Source organism: Oryx dammah, unplaced genomic scaffold (genome assembly GCF_014754425.2).
Source record: "Oryx dammah isolate SB20612 unplaced genomic scaffold, SCBI_Odam_1.1 HiC_scaffold_13, whole genome shotgun sequence".
Classification (NCBI taxonomy): domain Eukaryota; kingdom Metazoa; phylum Chordata; class Mammalia; order Artiodactyla; family Bovidae; genus Oryx; species Oryx dammah.
Window position 1 is genome coordinate 12,531,854 of NW_024070197.1, and position 22,492 is coordinate 12,554,345.

The 22,492-nt window shown below is 51.6% G+C and overlaps 1 protein-coding gene across 2 annotated transcripts in view; it reads left to right on the forward strand.

Annotated features, from left to right (window-relative positions):
* The window catches only part of EXOC3L2 (exocyst complex component 3 like 2), a 31,219-nt gene that overhangs the window by 6,747 nt on the left and 1,980 nt on the right, over positions 1 to 22,492 (forward strand). The window contains exons 3-12 of one of the 2 annotated variants that reach the window (XM_040252524.1): positions 895 to 1,528; positions 3,054 to 3,165; positions 4,263 to 4,364; positions 4,471 to 4,571; positions 4,753 to 4,863; positions 6,324 to 6,459; positions 9,314 to 9,436; positions 9,899 to 10,054; positions 10,824 to 10,945; positions 13,102 to 13,753. In XM_040252524.1, coding sequence (XP_040108458.1) covers positions 895 to 1,528; positions 3,054 to 3,165; positions 4,263 to 4,364; positions 4,471 to 4,571; positions 4,753 to 4,863; positions 6,324 to 6,459; positions 9,314 to 9,436; positions 9,899 to 10,054; positions 10,824 to 10,945; positions 13,102 to 13,384 — 1,880 coding nt within the window. In that variant the 3' untranslated portion in view covers positions 13,385 to 13,753. Of the gene's footprint in view, positions 1 to 894; positions 1,529 to 3,053; positions 3,166 to 4,262; positions 4,365 to 4,470; positions 4,572 to 4,752; positions 4,864 to 6,323; positions 6,460 to 9,313; positions 9,437 to 9,898; positions 10,055 to 10,823; positions 10,946 to 13,101; positions 13,754 to 22,492 lie in introns of those variants that run through there. The other variant, XM_040252525.1, reaches the window with a different exon arrangement.

The window sequence follows — 22,492 nt, forward strand, 5'->3', positions numbered from 1 at the left end:
GGGACTGGGAGGGCACTGCAGGGAGGTGCAAAGCGGGTGAGTGGAGCCCCCGCCTTCTGGAAACGGATGGGCAGAAATAGCACTGGCCAGGAAATAGTTTCTCTGCCAGGGAGGAAGGGGAGTGGGGGGAGGTGTTGGGGGTAACCCTGGGCCACTGGGACCCTGCTTCTGCCTTCACTCAGAGGCCTCTCAGCCCCTCAGAGGACCCCCCCTCACCTGGGGGAGTGTGAAATCACCAGACAGCCAGATCACCCCCACAGTTGTCTGCACCCCAAAAGCCCCACCTCTGGTCCTCACATCCTCCTCTCACCTCCAGGACCCCATCTCTCCCCTCACCTGGATCTGACTGCTCTCCCTCAGCCTCTCCACTTTCTCTGATGCCTTTTTAAAAAATCATGACGCAGGTTTTCTATCCTATCCGCCCTCAGCTCCCCGACCCCTCCCCACATCCTAACCCACCCCCTGATACTCTCTTCCCCAAGCCCTAATCCTTTCCTTCTTCCTCAACCCCTACTGTCATCTTACTCTGACTCCCCCATCTTATCCTCTTCCTAATTAGACATCCTCTAGTCTTTTGACCTCCTTCCCATATCCAGACTCCTTCTCCCATCACCAAACCCCTTCTTCCCTCCCCAACCCTCTCCTGTCTCCTTTTTCCTGACTCTCTCTCTCTGCCTCCTTCATCCCCTCTCCTCCATCCTCCCCTCCCCAAGTCCTGACCCCTCTCCTCATTCTCTCCATTCTCCTCATCTTCCTCCCTTGACCTCCTCCTCCACCTCTGCCCCCACCCCCTCACCACCCCGAAACTTCTCCCCCTCGCCTCCCACCTTGTCCCATTCTTCGCCCCCTTCCGCCCCGTTTTCCAGCCCCTGATCGCCCACTTTGCGCCCACAGTGTTGGAGATCCTGAGCTTGATCCAGCAGCGTGAGCTGGCGCGGGCCGACGAACACATCTTGGAGCTAGAGGCCGAAGAGCTGGCGTCGTCGGGGGGCGGCGCGCCCGGGCCGCCCAAGGCCGAGGGCGCGGGCGGCGGCCGCCGGGCGCGGGACGTGGCTCTGCTCTACGAGGCCCTGCAGCGCGAGATGTGGGCGCTGGTGCGCGAGACGCTGGCGGGCCCCGGGCTGGGCGCGGGCTCCGGGGCGGGCGCCGTGGCGCAGCTGGGCCAGGTGTTGGTGCAGGAGGAGGCGGCCGACGGGCGCCGGGGACCCGAGGCTGCCCGCAAGCTGCGCGCCCGCTGGGCCGAGGCGGTGGCGCGCGCGGCCCGGGAGCGCTTAGAGGCGGCGGCGCCCGGGGCGCCCGGGGGCCTGGCCGGGCAGCTGGAGGCGCTGCGGGGACGGCTGCTGGAGGACATGGGCGTCGTGCGGGGCCGCCTGGCGCCCTCCTACCCAGCCGGCCTGGGCGCCTTCGGCATCTACCTGCGCGGCTACCACGGCGCGCTGGCCGAGTGGATCGGGGCCGCCGCCCGCCGGAGGCTGCCGCTGGCCGACCGCTACGCGCTGCTGCACTGGCACAACCAGGTGTACCCCAGGTGAGCTGCGGACCAGCGATCAGCTGCCCGAAGTCCGTAGAACGCCCCTCCCTCCACCCCGTCCAGTCCCGGCCTTTTCAGATCCTAAGGACCCTGGACTTTCAATCCTAGAACTTGAACGTCTTTGGTGACATTTACAGTCCGAGAGTCTAATGGCTCAGCACGCTTTCCACGCTAGAACTCATTAATAGGAAGCCTCTGATCGTAGCACCATACACGAACCTTAGAATCCTCAACACTTGCACTCTTAAAATTTTAGCACCGCCCACCTTTCTAATCGGAGAATCTTAGCACCAGTGACCCTTGTCCTGCTGAAATCTTGGCACTGTTGACCCTTAGAATTCTAGAACCCATACAGCGCTCTAGCCTTCAACCCTAGGGCACTAGCACGATGACTCTTCCAATCTTAGAACTTTAGAATTGATGACATTTTCAATTCTAGAACCTTGGCGCTGATGAGCCTTTTGAGTCCTATACCTTAGCTTTTTTTTCTGGTCTGCCATGTAAGACTTGTGGGATCTTAATTCCCTGATCAGCAGTGAAAGCTCAGAGTCCTAACCACTGGACCACTCGGAAATTCCCTATCCCCTCTTTGGATCCTAGAACTTTGACACTGTTGACCCTTCACAGTTTTAGCCTCTTGAATTCTATAATCTTAGCATCTAGAACCTGAGTACCATTGACACCTCCAGCCCAAGAATTTTATAACCATCGAGGCTTTGGACCTTAAAACATTCCATTCTTGTGGCCAGAGGATGGAATACCATGATTAGCAATAAGTGGGTCACTACGGGCTCCAGGGAAAAGGGATCAGCCACACCCAAACCACACACTGGAAGGAGAGGGAGTGGGTGGTTCCGCATCAAAATCAGGGTGCTGACACCAGAAGAATAGTAAGGCAACAGTTACCCCCAACCCACATCCCATTTGGGAGTATCTGTTCATGACGCTCACATGCCGACTGTCAGAGGGGGAGGCAGAATAGGGAGCCTGGGATGTGAGATGTCAAGTCTGACTTTCAGGGAGATGGGGCTTCTGGCTGAGGGGATGCCATGAGCCAAAGGCTGGTGTGTGGGGGGGGGGGTTAGTGGAGAAGTGTGGTGACAGTGATGGCATGGTACAGGCCGGGGCACGTAGAAGGGCAGAAGCCAAGGGTGAGGGCTGACGCTGGAGGCCTACCAGGCGAGGCGAGGCCGCAGGGACTAGGGGCGGAGGTGGAAGGGAGCTTCTGTCCTGTGAATCTCTGGTGGGTGAGACCTTGCGTGCCAGATCCTCACGTCTGGACTTGATCCCTCCAAGTCTTGCCCGGACACCATGCATCAGGGAGCTGACTCAGAGAGCTGGAGCCAAGGGAGCAACAATTCCAGAGACTTCCTTTGAGGGATGAGCAAAGCTGGCCCCAAGGGAGGAAGGGAGTGGCTCAGGTCACAAACAGAGAGCGAGTGTGACGGAATGAGTGTGGGGAGGGGTTCAGTTGTGCAGCCTCAGCTCTCACAGACCCCCTGCCTCTTTCCCCCACTCCTAGAGAGGTCCTGGGTCTGGTGGACATGGTTGCTCTGGAGAACGGGGAGCTGGGACCCCTTCTGTCGCCCGGCACCCTTCGTGGCTTGGAGGATGAATGTGTCACAGACGTGAAGGTACCCAGAACTTGGCATTGGTGATCTGGAAGCGGGAGGCACTCTGCAGAGGGGAGTGGGGGTTACACTGGGGTTGGGGGGGCCTCTCGCCTCCCCCTTTCCCTATTTCCATCTCCCTTTTCCCTTTATGGACTTCTGAGTTTTGTCCAAAAGAGAGAAATGTAAGCCCATACTGATCCATTCTGTCTCATGTTCAGTGTATCTCAAGCACCCAGCCAGGCATAGGAACACTCGGTAAAAGTTCAATATATTTGGACACTTCAAATCTTACAGCAAGACAGAGTTGGTCACAGGACCTCAGCTCACAGACCCAAGGACTCACAGAAAGAGGGATTCGAAACATCTTTGCAGAATTCATGTTGATGTATGGCAAAACCAATACAATATTGTAATTAGCCTCCAATTAAAATAAATAAATTTATATTAAAAACATCTTTGCATATAAGCAGGGCTGATAGTAAATAAACATGCTTAATGATTGGCATAGTTACCGCTAAGCAGAATGGTCCTGCTGTAAACACCCATCCCAGCCACAGCTGTGTTTCTGGTCTAAAAGCCAGTCCTGCCTCAGCCACAGAAGTCAGAATCTTTGCAACTCTAATTCTAGTTGCAATTCTGATTCTAATTAGTTCAATTCTAAACTTGAAGCTTTGAAATTTAGACTTGAACAAGTCTAGATAGTCATACTCACTGAACTGAAGACAGGGCAGGACTAGAGAATCAGAGATGTGTAAACCTGAGAACCTCAGATTCTTGGAATTCTTGACTCACAGAATTTGGAAACCCTGAGCGAACTATTTTGCGGAACCTGACAGCAGAGTCTTAGAATCATCAGATAATGAGAGAATAAACCCTCAAGCCCTCTGGCTATTAGATGGAGGTACCTTAAAACCACAGACTCTTAATATCAGGCGCCAAATTGTAGGCTTAGGAATGGAAGGGCTGGGGCAGTTTTCTGGGCCAGCCTCTCTCTCCAGTGTTGCCCTGATGAGCTCACAGGTAGACTCCAGCTGGGGCCTAAGGTATGGGGATTGTGGTGGGAGAGGCTCCTGGGGTTCTGACGTCTGCCTCTGACGTCTGCCTCTGCCCTCCTCCAGGCTCAGACGCGGGCAGCCCTGCTTCGGGTGCTGCAGGAGGACGGGGAGCACTGGGGGAGCACGGAGGACTGGTCCAGCAACCTGGCCCAGGACGTGTGTGAGGTACGGGGCAGGGAAGAGGAGGGAGAATCAGCTGGGGCGGGCAACTGGGACCTGGCTTCCTCCTCACCCCATCCTTACACCCCCACCCCTACTCCGGACCATGCAGCTGCTGGAAGAGCACACAGAGCGAGCACCCCGCATCAGCCAGGAGTTCGGGGAGCGGATGGCCCACTGCTGCCTAGGAGGGCTGGCGGAGTTCCTGCAGAGGTATGGAGGACCGGGGATGGGGCTGGGCATCTGGACCCGGGATCCAACAGATGAAAGTGAATCGAGTCAAGATGGGCAGGGGTGCCTCTGTAGGGATCCCAGGTTTTGCTGGGCTGACTGCCCAGCCAGGGACCCTTATCCTGCAGTGCTTCCATCTGTCTGCCATTTCTCCTCCCACCAGCTTCCAGCAGCGCGTGGAGCGATTCCATGAGAACCCAGGAGTCCGTGAGCTGCCACCCGACACCTACATCAGCAGGACCATCTCCCTGGTCAACTGTGGCCCCCCTCTGAGGTGAGAGCATCCACAGGGTATGGGGGAGATGCCAGTCCAGGGTGACAAGCTCAACTGGGGTGCCTGGATCCTGGGTGGGGTGGCCCCGAGAGGCCTATAACAGGGACCTGAGAATCCTAAAACCTGGGAGTCCTAGAAAGAACCACAGCACCACTAGATTGTAGAGTAATGAAAACCTGGGGGTGTTAGAATTCCAGGAACCTAGAAGCCAGACTCCAGGAATTACATTGTTTTTAATGTTTTTGTCTTACTTGTATAGTTGATTTACAATGTTGTGTCAATTTCTGCTGTGCAGCAAAGTGATTCAGTTATATTACTTCCCCTTTTAATGACTTATTTTTAAGTGAGTTTTTTAAATCGGGAATGCATTCAAGATACAATAGGGCATACAATGAAAAGCTTCCCTCCGTTACTCCTCTGGTCAAGTTATTACTAACGTCTCCCATATCTTTGCAGGGTTATTTGATACATTTACCACTAAACATGTGTAAATAAGTGTATATATGCAGAGGCAAGCTTCATGCATATGCAGAGAGGTGCATGCATATACATATTTCAAACATACACAAGTAAATATATTACTATGTACATACATATTATTTCTTCCCTTAAAAAAAAAAAAAGAAATACAGGCACTTCCCTGGCAGTTAAGACTCTGTGCTTCCACTGCAGGGGACGAAATTTTGATCCCTGGTGGGGAACTAAGATCCTACATGCACATGCCTTGCATCATAGCCAAAAAAGGGGGATGACTCCCCCCAAAATACAGATGGTAGAATATTGAACACACTCTGTCCTTTTCCCTTTTACACCTTGGTGGTCTTTCTGTGAGCACCTGAAGAGTTCCCACATTCCTCTTTCATATCTGAAGTGTTGTCCACTGTCTGGATCTGACATCATTCATTTAATCTATCCGCAGTGGGTGGACAGTGGCCTCCACCCTTTTGTAGAGAAAAACTTGGCACAAGTTTGGGGACTCAGGGATATGTTCTCAGAAGGGGGTCTGCTGGAATTTGGGCAGAAAGTCCCAAATGCCCTCCAAACCGGGTTATTCTCCTTTCAGTGATGGAGATGGTCATCAATTGTTAGAATGACAGAAAATGAGAAAAGTAGAATTTTAGAATTATAGTCCTTTAGAATCACAGACTTTTAGGATGGAGGCGTCCCCACTCTCACCCAGAAAGCACCAAGAGAAAGAGACCAGAGAGACCGCTTCCTCCCCACTACATCCCCCTAGACTCCCAGACAGTCCATAGAGCCCCCCAAATCCCCAACCCTCCAGACATCCCCTGATATTTCTCACCCCAGGCCCTCCCCAGAGCCCCTGACTTCCACCAGCTCCTCCTCTGACCTGTCACCCCTGTGACCCACAAAATAGGGTCCATCTAAGGGGAGACAGGTCCAGACAGTTGGGCTGAGATGTTTGGGTCCATGACTTTTGGTTCCATGGATCCCTGCAGGGCTCTGGCGGAGCGCCTGGCCCGAGTGGGCCCCCCCGAGAGTGAGCCAGCCCGGGAAGCGGCCGCCAGCGCTCTGGACCGCGTGATCCGACTCTGCCACCGCGTCCTGACCGACCTGCTGTTCCAGGAGCTGCAGGTGAGAGGCAGTGGGCTGGGGTGGGGCCAGGGTAAGGGGGCACCCCCACCTCATCCTGCAGCTCCTTTCAGCCCATGACTCAGTGTTTGGGAAGCAGAGTGGGTGGGGTGGGGTAACAGCTATATCTGGGTGGTTTAGGGGGGTAGGGGGTGCAGGAAGGAAGAGGCAGGAGGACATGGTCGGGGGAGGATAGCCATCAGCAGGAAGGGGCCTTGGGGACTGGCTGGAGCTCCTCGTCACCGAGGTCCCCCAAACCCCTGCCCAGCCTCTCCTAGTTCCAAGAGCCCCATTTACTCATCTCTGGGCTCCTGCACATGTGCAGAGGGGACAAGGTTCAGAAGGAGTGGGGGGCTAGTGGGAACACTGGGGAACAGAACTGAGCATTGTGCGTGTCCCTGCTTGCAACTGGTGCTCAGTCCACGTTGTATACCAGATTGTGTCCCACCTCTGCTTAGAACCCTCCATGGCTCCCAGCTCACTCTGGGTAAAAGCCAAGGTCCTCGCTGTGGCCCCCAAGGGCCTGGACGGTCTGCCCGTTCCCTCTCTGACCTCATCTCCTCCTGCTTCGCTCCTTGCTTATTCCACTCCAGCCACATCCACCCGCCAGGCCAGCTGCTCCTTAACGTGTCAGACACATTCCAACTTCAGTACCTTTGCAACTGCGGGTCCCTCTGCCTGGACTTCTCTTCCCTCAATAGGCCCAGTGCCCCCTCTCTCACCTCCTTCAAGTTTTGACTCAAATGTCACCTTCTCAGAAGGACCTCCTCTGACTGTCCTATTTAAAATAGAAGCCCCCTGAGACTCTCCCTCACCACCCCACCCCCCGCAAGCTCTGTTTGTCTCTAAAGCACTTATCACTCCCTGCCATGCTATATCCTTCGCTTTTTTTTTTTTTTCAATCTGTCTCCTCCCGTTGGAATGTTAGCTTCTCAAGGGCAAGGATTTGTTGGAATGCTTCTAAAATAACTTTCTTGTAATGGAAAATTTCAAACATACACAAAAGTCAGCAGAATGACCTCCCGTGGACCAGCTCCAGCAAGTATCAGCTCCACCTTTCCCCTACCTCTCCTGCCCACTGGTTTCTTTTAAAGCACATCCTTGATATGCTGTCATCATCCATCAGCACTTCAACCTGTATCTCCAAAAAGATAAGGAATCCGGCCTTTAAAAAAAAAAAAACATAATTCACTGCCACTCTCCTACCTAACAAATGGAACAATCAGTCCTTAATATCATCACATATCAATCAGAATTCAGATTCCCCCCAAAGGCTTACGATGATCACGCCCTTGGAGTTTTGTTTATCTCATTTTGTGCTGTGTCCTCAAGAGTTCTCTGATGTGTTCCCAGTGATCCACGCAGGGCCGGGCCATGTGGGAAAGGTTCAGAGAATGTTTGTTGAATGACTCAATGGACAAGTATGGGAATGAAAGTAAGTGAGTGTGGTGGAGGAATTAGGTACAGTGTTTATTCCAGGCCTGGCGGTACCACTTCCAGGCAGGGGGTCTTGGGCAAATGGCTTTCCCTTTGGGGTTGCTGTTTGCTCATCTGGAAAATGAGCACAGCCTTCTCGGATGGCTGTGTGGAAGCAATGGGCTTGCCTCCATAAAGTGTTTAGCTCTCCGGTACTGACCATTGCGATCTTCATAAATGTACAGAGTTCATAGCAACAGCAACACTTCCTGAGTCGAGTGCTGTACTAAGAGTGACGGCTCGTTTGATTCACACACCTGCTTTCTAACAAAAGCCCACATTTTTGGAGGATCAGAAAACTGGGCTACTGTGGGATGAGAAAGCAGGAAGGGGGTGCAGGGCCGAATGGGATAGGATCCTGCTTCGGGCCCTCATGGACACCAACCTCAAAGGTGTCTGGGGACCTCCTGCTCCCAGTGTCCACCCAACAGCAGCATCTCCCCTCGCTCCTCCCAGCCTCCATCTCAGGGACAGACCCACTCCCCATCCCACCTCCAGGATCCAGATGCCTCCCGTCCCTCCCTCAACAGGCGACCACCCACTATGTCCTATGCATCTGCTGCCTGTATTCTCCTTGCCTCCTCCTCATCCCTTCCGCCTCCTTCCAGACCCCCCATTTCTGCCTCAGTCTTGCCCCGTCCCAGCCATCTCAGTGAAGCACAAAGCTGATCTGCTCCCTCTCCTGCTCAGAACCTTCCATGGTTCCCCAGTACCCTCAGGAGAAATCTGGAGATCCTCACACAGCCCGGGAGGCTTGTGTGTTCTGCTCCGTTCACCTGACCAGCCCCATCTGTCTACTGGGCAGTCATACATGACCTTCCCCTTCCTTGCTAACCCTAACTTCTTTCCCTGCTTAGATTGGCCCTTAGCTTGGTTTAGCGCTCTGCTGCCTCTGAAGTAATTACTTTTCAACAAAGGTCTCGCATTTTCACTTTGCATTGGGCCTGTGAATTATCTAGATGGTTTTGCCAGCCACACTGACCTTTCTGGCCCTCTGACCTGCAAGCCCATCTGAAATCTGAATCTTCTTCACACTGCCTTTCCCCTGGATTCAGCTACTCCCTCTCCCACTCCTCACTTGGCTAACAGTGACCATCGTCTGCGCCTCAGCTCTGGGGACCCCTCCTCCAGGAAGCCCTCCTTGACTCTCTTTGCTGACTCAGCCATTCCCCTCTGGATTTCCTAACCCCCTGGAAATGGGTCTGTCTCCCCATCTGGACTGTGAGGCCCCAGGGAGGCAGGGCTGGACTGTCTCTGGCACTGCTGTATCCCCAGCACTGTGCAGGAGCAGAGTTTGGGGAACAAATATTGAATTGCTAAGTGAAGAAAGAGGGTGGAAAGGAGGCGAGCCTCCAACCTCTGCCCACTCTTTCCCACCCAGCCGCACTTTAGCAAGCTGATGCGCAGGAAGTGGCTGAACAGCTCGGAGGCCCTGGATGGCATCGTGGGCACGCTGGGCGCTAAGGCCCTGGCGCTGCGCAGAATGCAGGATGAGCCTTACCAGGTGCGTCTGCTTGGGCGGGGGAGGGGTGCGGGGTGGAACCCGGGTGGGGCGAGGGGCGGAGGGGAGCCAGAGTGCTCGGCTGGGAGAGACCTCTTCTAGGTGGGGAGCAACTCTATCAGGGAGAGATAGGTGGCGCTCAATCTGGGGTCTGCGCGGAGGGCGCCCACGGGTATCCGGGTATAGCGGGGGAGGGGGTTGCCGGCAGGGTTGGGGCCTCTGGGAGGTGGAGCTCCGGAGAAACCCGGAGAAGGCTGGGATGGGGCATCCTTTGGGGGCCGGTGGGCTCGCGGGCTGATTAGGGAGCAGGTCAGGGGTTCCCCATATGGAGTCAGGAGGACTGCCTGGGGACTGGGGGCGGGGAGGGGTTCCCGTTGGGTACCCGGAGTGGGCGCGGGCGGGTGGGAAGCGGGGAGAGATGGGCATCAACGGCTCACACTCCCTCGCGGCTTCCCGGGTCCCCAGGCGCTGGTGGCCGAGCTGCACCGGCGGGCGCTCATCGAGTACGTGCGGCCCCTGTTCCGCGGGCGCCTGCGCTGTGGCTCCGCGCGGACCCGCAGCCGCGTGGCCGGAAGGCTCCGGGAGGACGCCGCGCAGCTGGAGAGGCTGTTCCGACGGCTGGTCAGTGCGGTCAGAGGGCGGGGGGCTCCGAAACCAGGAAAACCGGGAATCTGGGGACTCGATAGCCGGGGGCGGGGGCTTAGAATGAGACCCTCACCCAACTTGTACCCACCTGTAACACTCTGATCTCTGCCCTCTGCGGGTAAAAAGTCGGCTTTCTCCCGGCGGCAAGAGCTCAGTCTGGGCTCAAATGAGAAAAAATGGTCCCTATGCGTTGTTGTGGCGATTAGATAAATTAAAGGGGTTTAGGACCTGGAATCCTGAACATTAGCTATTATTACGAGCACAGAGAGTCGCTAAATGCAACAGAAACTCAGGACTTGAGCGCTCCCAAATCCGAGCATTTAAAATCAGCAAATCTTATTTGTACCCAGTTATAATCATCAAGACCGGAAGAGTCTCACTCAGGCTATCTGGGGAGTTTCTAACCTAGAGTCCTTGGAATTTTCTTGTTAATTTGTGGAGAGATAACTGTAGGTTCACATGCGGTTATAAGAAAGAGTGCAGAGAGAGATCAATGACATACTTTGTCCAGTTTCCCCCAATGCTAACATTTTGTCCCTGAGCCCGAAATTATCTACAAACAGTAGATTATATTACGGATTTTCCTTCAAATTTCCAAAGGTTCCAGATAATCTCTTGACTACAGCCCGCCTCTGCCTGGTTTTACCGACGAGAAAACCGCGGGGCCTCGGGAGAGGGTGGTTTCAAAAGGGTAAGCGTTGACTGGGGGCGAGGGTGTGAGCCCGGGGTCCTCTCTTAACTGCAGGAGTCCCAGGCCTCGTGGCTGGACGCCGTGGTGCCCCGTTTGGCCGAAGTTCTCCGCCTGGAAGACACGCCGAGCATCCAGATGGAGGTGGGGGTGCTGGTGCGGGACTACCCGGACATCAGGTGAGATCCCCACCCCCCAACGCCGCCCTGGCCCTTTCTGCCGCCGGCAGGGCCGAGGTCTCCCGCGAGCCCTGGCATATCCGTCCGTGCGTTTCCTGCCTGTTGGGCGAGGGAGGGAGGCGGCGAGCGTGTCTGACGGCCGTTTCCTGCTGGAAACCAGGGCATTATTAATACGATTTCCCTCCTTCTGCCGCCGCCGTCGCTGCCGCCGCCGCCACCAGGGCTCACAAACAAACAAGCAGTCACAGGAAGCCCGGGGCAGGGGGGCCGCGGGGCCGCCCGGCCGGCAGGAAGGGCCGGCCCATCAGGGGAGCCGCGGGGGACTCGGGGACACGCAGGGGCGGCACGGGCGCACACGCACTGGGATAGTGGCAGGGGCCGCTCAGGTCCTGGTGGACTCTTTCCTTTGTGATCCTCTCTGAGCCTCAGTCTCCCCCTTCTGATCCATGGGGACAATAGTTCTCTTTTCATGATTAGCAAGGGATGATTTACCATCCTCCGTGGTAACAGCAGTAACACCACCAGTTCTTGTTTATTGAGTCCTTAGGTCAGACCTAAAACAGCCTCGCACACACCCCCTCTATAAGTAAGAGTTATTTTAGAATGGAAGCTATTTTAGAAATTCTTTGCAGGTAAAAGGCAAGCACTGTTCTGAGAGCTTAGCACCATCAGAGTCAGGCAGAGATTAACTAGCTGACACCAAATGTCACAGCTAGCCAGCAGCAAAGTCTGGACTTGAACCCAGGCAGTGGGCCCTAAAGCTGGTACTCCTGACCACCACACAACACTGCCACTTGCATAAGGTGGTGGTGGCGGTAGTCCCACAGCGTTGGGCAGACAGACATTCTGTATTCAGAGAGACACACCCCACAGGACCCCAGAGTACCGCTGGGTTTAGGGTCAGGACTTGGGGCTGAAGGTAAGGACTCTGGAGCTGATTCAGGATGAATAGTTCTGGTTGTGAGGTGTGGGACTTGTGTCCTTGGGAAACCACAGCATCCCAGAGTTGCATGGCATTCCTGCTGAGCTGGGGTTTCTGAGCTTGAATCTGAACTTGGATATACAGCCCAACAGCTGCATATCCAAGTTTGAAAGGTCTCCAGCTGGCCTGGGAGGGGGGGCTCCAGAGCTGAGTTAGGGGGGGCCACATTTTGAAGCTCACTTGAGCTGGAAGGTTCTTGAGTCCCATTTTAGACTAGTGTTTGGGAGCTATGGGGATTTTGAATTTGGAATGTGGACAGGTGAAGATGCTGAGCTGGATTGAAGGGGGGTGGTAAAGACCCCAGAACCTTGCTTGAAATGAAAGTTCTGGAAATGAATGTTGGGTGCAGGATATTGAATTGAAATATGGTGGTTCTGGAATTGCATTTTGGATCCAGGATCTGGAGCTGAGATTGGGTGAAGGGGAGGTTCTAATGTGTTGCATTTAGGGGCGAGGGTTGTGGAACAGAGTTAGTTTTGACAACAGTTTCTGGTGGGAGTGAGGGTCCCCAAGGTGAATTTGGCGTTCTGGGGGAGGATTTTGCTTGATAACAATTCCAGGAATGGGCTAGTGGTGAAGTGAGTGTTCTGAGGTTGAATTTGGACGAGAGTCCACACAGCAGTGGTGGAGAATATTCTAGACTGGGTGTTGGGGTGAGGTGAGGGTTAGGATAGGGATGGGGGTGAGCACTTCCAGGCTAGATCTGAGTGATGATGTGGAGCCGTGTGAGATGAAAGTGAAGATGAAGTTAAGGGTTGCTACAGAGTCCAGAGCTGAAACAGGCGCGAGAGTAGCAGAATGGTCATTCAGGAGCGGTCTGAGCTCCTGAAGGGGTGGAGATGGAAGGTTATTTTAATCAAGAGCTGATATGGGGTGAGGAGGAAGATGCCTGTGCTAGTTTTGGAGGTGAGGGTTCTGGAATCCACTGTGAGTAGGGGGATTTGGAACTGGTTGGGAGGGAAGTTCTGGAGGGGGGCTGGTGGGATCTAGGGGAGCCGGTGGGAAGAGAGGATCTGGGGGGAACTGATACTGAGGAGGGATATGGAGAGAGCAAAGGGGTTCCAGAGCTAAGACAAGTTCTGGAAGAGATGGCTGGGGGGCAGGGTGGGTATCCCAGGTGGGCTGGGAGTATATCCGGAAGCCCCCATGCAACTGTCCCCTCCTCCGCCCCCAGGCAGAAGCACGTGGCAACACTCCTTGACATCCGTGGTCTGCGCCACACGGCCGCCCGCCAGGAGATCCTGGCGGTGACCCGGGACCTGGAACTCTGCGAGGTGGCAGCCCTGTCCCCTCCTCGGGACCGTGCCTTCTTCGCAGACATTCCCGTGCCCCGGCCGCCTGTTTGCCTAAGCCTCCCTCTCTTCCTGGGCCGCCTCACCCTCTCCCGGCTGGCCTGCCTGCCGTGGCCTCGGCCTCCGGCTCCGTCTCCATTACGGCGGCCCCAGGCCCGACGCTGAGACTCTCCCAACCCCACCTCAGTGCCCCCCATCTTTGCTGCTGACAGACCATCCCCCCCCACCCCGACTCGACTCCCAGCCTGGCACCGCAGACGCCTGGGCTGCCAAGATCCTTAGCGGTCTTCTCCCCTACCCCCAAACTCCCTGTTCCAAGGAGAAAGCGGCTAGAAGGAGCAAGGACTTTCCCAAGGCCATGAAGCCCGTTCCCAGCACCAGCTCCCCAGCCCAGTATGGGGTGGGTGGCGTTTTGGAAGGCTGTACACAAATATCCCAGGCCCCCCCCTTTCCCCTCACCTCAAGGTCTGGCCTCAATCCAATGTATTAAGGAACGTACGATACTTAGAATAAAGAGGTTTCTATTTAACACAAGGAAGGGCTGAGTCCCCAGTGTGTGGGGGGAGGAAGGACCGGGGCAGGGCCCAGGGCCAAGGGCTTCTCACACACCCAAGGCCGGGCTAGGGTCCAACTCCTGGGCAGAGCAGTGGAGGCCGTGGGAGGCCCTGCAGGACGGGAGCAGCCCTGCCGTCCCATTTACACCAGGTCCCTGAGTCTGCATGACTCTACGGCAGGCCCTCGGCCTCTCTGGGCCAGTGACCTTTATTTTGTCCATCCCCAAGTGCCTTCTCTCCTGGGCCCAGTGGTCCCACCTTGGCACACACCCCCTCCCCCATCCTCAGGCGGGAAGCGGTATCAAGAGAGGAAGGAGGTTGGGGGCAGGGCTGGCGGCATCCAGGGCGCCCTCCTGGGTTGACGCAGGAAAATCTCAGGGTGGGAAAAATTCCAGCCTCTCACCCCCAGCCCTGCCACCGGATCCTAGTCCCCACGGAGACCTTGAGGTCACCTCCTTGCTGACCCCTACCCCTCCGGCCCAGTTGGACAGGCTATGATGGATGCTTCCTGGCATGGCTTTTTTTTTCTTTCTGCAAAGTCGGAAGGAGGAGGCAGCCAGGGGTCAGAGTGGAGGCTGGGGTTGGAACCTCATGCACATTTGAACTCACGTTTGACGTCTGACCGTCTCTTGGAGCCCCAGGGCTGTGTGATGCCAGGCAGGAAGCTGACCCTCTCTGGGCTGCAGTTCCTGTCCCTCTCCGAGGAACTGCTTAACCTCTCTTTGCCCAGGACAAGGTGAGATGTCCAGAGGATATATGCCCCTCACTTCACGTCCTCAAGTGATACTTTCAATGTCATGGATATACAAGTGGGGAGTTGAGGAATGAACCAGCTGCAGTTTGTGGACATTTAATGAAAGATGTATTCATCTCAGTTTGGCAGGATTCTTTTTCGAGAGTTTGGTGCCCCACTGTAAAGTGGCTGTATTGAAATAGAATTTACACAGCAGAGAATTCATCCATTTAAAAGTGCACAGTTCAGGGCAGCCACCTCTGCAGTCAATCTTGGGAACATTTCATCCCCCTAAAGAAACCCTGCACCCATCAACCCAACCTCTATATTCCTCTCAGGCCCTGGGGACCACTGGGCTCCTTTTTCTTTCTGGAGATCTGCATGTTCTGGAACATTTTTGTGTAAATGGGATCACAGAAAATGGGGTATTTGTGTGTGTGTGTGTGTGTATGTGTGTATGGGTGTTCAGAACACAACATGAGATCTACCCACTTAACCCATTTCTCAGTGCGTAATACAGTGCTGTTAACTATCGCCACAAAGCTGAACAGCAGATCTTTGCACTCTAACTGTGCGCTCATTAAACAACTCTCCCCCCTCCCCCATCCCATCTGTTCTCTACTTTGATGACTCTGAGTTATTTTCACTTTTCTTATTTTCTATTGAGGAGTATAGTTGACTTACAATGTTGTATTAGTTTCTGCTGCACAGCAAAGTGATTCAGTTACACGTATCTATATACATAGTCTTCTCATATTTCCCATTATGGTTTGTTATAGGATGTTAAATATAGTTCCCTGTGCTATATGGTAGGACCTTGTTGCTTACCTGTTTTATTATGTAGTCATTTGTATCTGCTAACCCCAAACTCCCAGTCTGTCCCTCCCCCACCCCCCAAGTCTGAGTATTCTGAATACCTCATGTAAGTGGAATCATGCAGAATTTGTCCTTTTTTGACTGGCTTATTTCACTTCACATCATGATTGTCACAAATGGAAGGATTTCTTTGTTAAGGCTGAATAATATTCTACTGTGTGGCTTTACCCACTCATCTGCTGCTGGACATTTGAGTTGTTTCCATATCTTGGCTACTGTGAATAAAGAAGTGATTTTTGGGGGGCCTGTCTTCTTTCACTTCGCAAAGTATTTTCAGGATCCGTCATGTTGTAGCACGTGTCACTACGTCATTTCTTTCCATTGTTGGATAACATTTCACTGTATGGCTATACCTCATTGTATTTATCCATGTATCAGCTGATGGACAGACTTCTCAGGTGGCGCTAGTGGTAAACAACTCTCCTGCCGATGTAGGAGACATAAGAGATGCAGGTTCAATCCCTGAGTCAGGAAGATCCCCTGGAGGAGGGCATGGCAACCCACTCCAATATTCTTGCCTGGAGAATCCCATGGACAGAGGAGCCTGGCGAGCTACAGTCCATGGGGTCACAAAGAGTCGGACACAGCTGAAGCAACTTAGCACACACATATGCAGCTGATGGACATTTAGGCTGTTTCTACTTTTTAGTTATGAGTATTGTGCTCTACTTTTTTTTTTCTAGATTACAAACATTTTCTTGGTTCCCTGAGAAGTTCTGACCTTACCCTGAGCTTCATTCCACTGTTTTTTTTTTTTTTTGACCTTGTTGCATGCTTGCAGGATCTTAGTTCCCTGACCAGGGACTGAACCCAGGCCACAGCAGTGAAAGCCCAGGAGCCCTAACCATTAGGCAACCAGGGAACGCCCTCAGTTTCCACTTTTGTAAAACGGGAGAAGAGTCCTAACAGCAGCGTTAATGTGGCACCTGCAGCATGCCAAGTGCCATGCTCCCGAGGATTCTCAGCAAACTTGCAGATTTGGAAACAGAGGCCCAGACAAAGACAGGAGTGCCACTAAAGTCGCCATCCAGGGGCTTCCCTGGTGGCCCAGGGGCGAAGACTCTGCGCTTCCAACGCAGGGGGCATGAGTTCAGTTCCTGGTTGGGATACTAAGATCCCATGTGCTGTGTGGTGCGGTCAAAAAAGTAATAAAAAAGTGTCAAATCACCATCCAAAGAGTGCCAGGGGCAAGACCCCACCTACTCACCCCAGGCTTCCGAGGAGATTGTGTGGGAGAAATCTGGCTCAGATCCTGACCCAGGGGGAGTGCTTGGAAAATCCTTAACTGATTGGATTCACACAGAGCTGATTTCTGGACTGTGGGACTGGGGCGGGGTGGTAACTCTTTATTGGGTACCTACCTATTCTGTGTCAGGGGCTCCCTCAATGTATCCTACATGCAGAGCATCTCAGGACTCCCTGCTCCCAGTACAGGGGGCCCAGGTTCAGTCCTTGTTCGGGGAACTAGATGCCACATGCCGCAGCTAAGAGTTCCCATACCGCAACTAAGACCCAGTGCAGCCTAAACAAACAAAGAAATAAAAAAAAATTTTTTTTAATGCAGAGTGTCTCATGGCACCATCCCCCTAGCCCTGGGAGAAGGGACTGGTCCTCTCAGGCAGGAAGCAGTCTCAGAGGTTAGGACAGAGGCGGTGGCTGGGATTTAAACCCCAATCAAATAGATTCCAAGAGCTCTCGGTCACTGTCTGCTGGCCCTGCTGTGTGCCAGGCCAAGCACGTGCCTAACTCACTGTACCCGTGCCTCGCTGCCTGGTCCAGGGCCAGCCTCCCCGTCAACCCCTGGGAGATGGATGGTGTTATTGTTCCTGGTGCACTGATGAGGTCCCCAAGGCTCTGATGGACACTCTGGTCACACAGCCAGGAAGTGGCTGAGCAGCGCCTTCCTGGGAAGGGTAGAAAGGAGACAACGCCGGCTGGGGAGGGGACTATCCCTATGGGCCACAGCCACGGTCCAGATGAGAGAAAGGGAGGCAGGCGGCCTCCAGGGGGCCATGCCCTCCCCTCGGACTGGGCTTGGTTCAGCTGGAACCAGGATCATTCGGCTTCATCAAAATGTGAAATTGCAGCCAGGACCATAAAGGCACCAGGGCAGGAAATTCTGGGAAAGGAGAGGGCCCGGGGTCAGTAGCCACCCCCACCCTGGGTCTTCCCGCCCCCACCCCTCCAGCCCCACCCAGAGTGGGTGGGGACCCTCCTTTTCTGCCCAATGCCTTTCTGATGAGCTGCCCACCCATGCCTGGTCATTTTCCACTGAGCCCTGTGTCTAAGGCAGCCCCATCAAAGCGCCCAGACAGTGTGAAAGAGGCCCCTAAGGCCAGGGGGAGAGACCAACGGTGTCCAGTGCTGACCTAGCAAAGCCCTTGAGCCCCTCCCAACGCCTCCATGACCGAGCAGGTCGTCAAGCTGGAAGGGGCAAGCCTGGTTGTCGCTATCTGCAAGAGGAGGAGGAAGAAGGTGGGAACCTACGCAACTCCCACCCTGTCTAGCAGCCTCAGTTCCCAGGTCTTCTGTAACCTCCACCCCCGTCAGAGCACCTGTCATCCTTGCCAGCCTTAACAGCTCTCTCTAACCCCCAGTCGCCACTGAGTCCCCATGCCTCTTCCTGAGATGCCACCCCTCTCTGGCTGTCTCTCTCTTCGTGGCCTTGCTTCCTTCTGGAAGCCCCCTTCCAATCCTCAAGTCTCCACCTCTCACTCTGAGCCTCCCTACCACCTCTCTGAGCCCCTGGAAGCTGAGTCCTGTCCCCATCTTGGGTCCCCTCTCTTTCTGTCGTCATAAATTCACTCATTCTATCCATTCATCCACTGAGTTCATCTTGTACACCCAACCTTGTACAGGGTGATGCTGGGGACACTGTAGTGACCTCAACAGCCTTGGCCCTGCCCTGACAGAACTGACAGTCCAGGGAGGAGACATGTCTGTCATCCAAAGTGGTCAAGGCTAGAGTTGGGGAGCTCTCTAGGGGAAGTTCAAAGTTTCCCTGACTTTGTCTGGGAATCAGGAAGGCTTCCTGGAGGAAGAGGCACCTGCTCTGAGATCCAACCCTCCACTGGACCACAGATATCATCTGGCAGGTCATAATACCCCAGAGGACCCAAGGAAGAAAATGGAATCAATAGATTCCCCCAAATTTTCTTGTAGTCTTGCCTAAAGAACTTTGTATTACATGGAATGATGTTCAAAGGGAAATTTAAAATGCTCATACCCTTGAACACAGAAACCCCACTTCTAGGAATGTGTCCCTTTGCAGTACTCTCGCAGGCGCAAGACAGACCCTGCTACTCTGTTCAAAGTGGCGACGACGGACAACAGTCAACAGGTGACCAGTTAAGTTGGGTCCAGTAGGTACAGTCCCCAGTGGAATACAACATAACTAATACAAGATTGGAGGTTGACACTCTCATCTTATTCCCAAGCTCAGAAGGGAAGCATTTAGTCTTTCATTATTAAGTATCATGTTGTTGTTGTTGTTTAGTCGATAAGTCTTGTCTGACTCTTTGCAACCCCATGGACTGTAGCCTGCCCGGCTCCTCTGTCCATGGGATTTCCCAGGCAAGAATACTGGACTGGGTTGCCATTTCCTTCTCCAGGAGATCCTCCCAACCCAGGGATGGAACCTGATTCTCCTCCATTGGCAGGTGGATTCTTTATTGCTGAGTAATCAGGAAAGCCCAAGTATCATGTTAACTGTAGGCTTTTCATAGGTGCTCCATATCAGAAGGAGGAAGATCCCTTCTATTCCCAGCATGATGAGAGGTTTGTATGGAAAATAAAGTTTGCTTGATGCTCTTCCTGTATCTTTTAGGGTAATTAAACTATTTTCTTCTTTATTCTATTAATAGAAGATGGATTACTTAGCTTGATGGTCGATTGTTCAAACGATCTTGAATTTTTAAGGTTAAACCCACTTGATCATCATGTATTATTATTATGTATTGCTTACTTTGCTTTCCTAATATTTTATTATTTTTGCATTCATGTTCATGGGGATATGAAAAAGAATTAGACATGAACTGACACCTTTTATGACAAAAAGCAATAGATAAACTAGGAACAGGAGGGAAATTCTTCAACATGATAAAGGCAATATATTAAAAAATAAGTAATATTACCTGCAATGGGGAAAGATTGAAAACTTTCAATCTTTTTGAAACTCCTAAGATGAGAATCAAAACGAAAATATTTGCTTTCACCATTTCTATTCAACATAGTACTAGAGTTCCAGTTTCTAGAAAAAGGCAAGAAAAAGACATAACTGGAAATGAAGAAATAAAATCTGTTTGCAATAGCATGATCTTATAAGTAGAAACTCCTAAAGAATAAAAAAAAATTTAGAACTAAAAATAAATTCAGCAGTGTGTAGGATATAAAATCATCACACACAAACCAGTTGTATTTCTATACACTAGCAATAGTCTAACAAAGAAATTAAGAAATAATTCCATTTACAAAAGCAAACAAAGTAATAATTAGGAGTAAATTTCACCTGGGAGTGAAATTAGGAGTAAATTTTCACTGAAAACTAAAAAAGCAGTGCTGTAATGGAGAAGGAAATGGCAACCCACTCCAGTATTCTTGCCTGGAGAACTCCATGCTCAGAGGAGCCCAGCAGGCTACAGTCCATGAACTTGCAAGAGTCGGACACAACTTAGCAACCAAACCACCACCACCACGCCCCACCAGGGCACCCCAGGGCACAACAGATTGCGGGGGCAACACAACTGGCCCACCCTCTCAGGCAGGGCTCACATCAGGTATCCAGAGGTGGGATATAAAAAACAAAACAAAACGCTGCTTTAAGAAAGTATAATTTGAAAAGATACATGTCCTCCTATGTTCACAGCAGCACTATTTACAACAGTCAAAACATGGAAACAAGCTAAATACCCATCAACAGATGAATGGGTGAAGAAGATGCAGTATATATACACAGTGGAATATCACTCAGCCACAAAAAAGAATGAGCGAATGCCATCTGCAGCAACACGGATGGCCCTAGAGATTCTCATACTAAGCGAAGTAAGTCAGAATGACATGATATCACTCATCTGTGGAATCTAAAACATGACACAAACGAAGATGTCTGTGAAACAGAGACAGACTCACAGACATAGAGAACAGACCTATGGTTGCCGAAGGGGAGGAGGGGTGCAGGCGGGAAGGACTGGAGTCTGGGATTAGCAGATACTAGTATATGTGTAGGATGGTTAAAGAACATCGTGTGACACAGAGAACTACTTTCAACACCCTGTGATAAACCATAATGGAAAAGAATTTGAAGAAGAATACGTATTTGTAACACTGTATATCACCTATACTCCAATCATTTTTTTAAAGCTACAGTAATCAAGACAGTGTGGTGCTGGAGGTTCTCTGGTGGCTCAGTGTTAAAGAATCTGTCTGCCAACACAGGGGACACGGTTTGATCCCTGATCCGGGAAGAGCCCCCATGCCGAGGGACAACTAATCCCCGCGCCACAGCTTTGCAGCCCATGCACGTGCCGAAACTGAGGAAGCCTTAGCGCCTAGAGCCTGTGCTCTGCACCAAGAGAAACGACAGCAGTGTGAAGCCATTACACTGCACCCGGAGAGCAGGACCTGCTCGCTGCAATTGGAGAAGGCCTGTGCACAGCAATAAAGGCCCAGTGCAGCCACAGATAAACAAGTAAATACTTTAAAAAAGACAGTGTGGTATTGGAATGAGGATATATATCATTCAAACACAATAGTGCCAAAATAGACCCGAAGTTGATTTTCTATAAACATGTAGTATAATTCAAGGGGAGGAAAGTCTTTTTGATAAATGATCCTGAAACAACTGGATATTTGCATGAATAAAACTGCACCCAGTTCACAGTGCACACAAAAATTACCTCGAATCAGAGACCTAACATATAATCATAGACCCAGCATATAAACTCTAAAACTATAAAATTTCAAAAAAAGAATTGGACAAAATTTTCATAAACTTGGGGTAGGCAAGGTTTTTTAGACAAGACATTAAAAGCACTAACCATAAAAGGGGAAAAAAAACAAAAGATCAATGGAACTTAACAAAACTTAAAACTTCTGTCCTCCAAAAGACAAAATTAAGAAAATGAAACTGTAAGCCATAACCTGGGACAAAATATGTGTAATATGTTTTCCACCAAATTGGTTGAAATCAGAATAGATAAAGTATCTTTACAACTTAATAATGAAAAAAATTTTAATTTCCAAATTTAAAATGGGCAAAAGACATGAACACTGCCCAAAAAAAGATATATTAAAGGCCAACAAACATATCAAGACAGTCAGCATCTACAATCACCAGGGATTTTCAAATTAATGCCACAAAGAGAAACAACTAGATATCCAGAAAGGCTAAAATTTTAAAAGACTGATAATACCAAACACTGGAAAAATATGGAGCAGCTAGAACTCTCACATAGTGTTGAAGGGAGCCCAAAATATTGGGTTGGCCAATAAATTCGTTTGGATTTTTCCTTAAGATGTAACGGAAAAACCCAAATGAATTTTTAAGCCAACCCAATAGTACCCCCACTTTGAAAAACAGATTAGCACTTTCTTGTTAAGTTGAATATACATTTACCCTGTGATTTAGAATCCTCTTGGGTATTTATTCAAAAGAAATATATATATATATATATATATATAAGGCTTCCCTGGTGGTGCACTGGTTAAGAATTGCCTGCCAATCCAGGGACACGGGTCACATCCCTGGTCCAGGAAGTTCCCACATTCCTCGAGGCAACTAAGCCTGGGAGCTGCAACTTCTAGAGTCCTAGAGATCATGCTCCGCGACAGGAGAAGCCACCGCAATGAGAAACCAGCACACGGCAACCAGAGAGTAGCCCCCACTCTCTGCAAGTAGAGAAAAGCCCAACAAGCAACAAAGACCCAGCACGGCCAAAAAGAAATAAAATTATTTTTTTAAAAACAGTGTATGTCAATTATAAGCTTCCTGAATTCAATCGCTGAATTGTTGTTATTAGAACAGTGTCTTTGTTCTTGGGAGTTACCTGCTAGAGCGTTTAGGGGTAAAGAATCATAAGGTCTCAAATTACTTTCAAATGGCCCATTCATTAA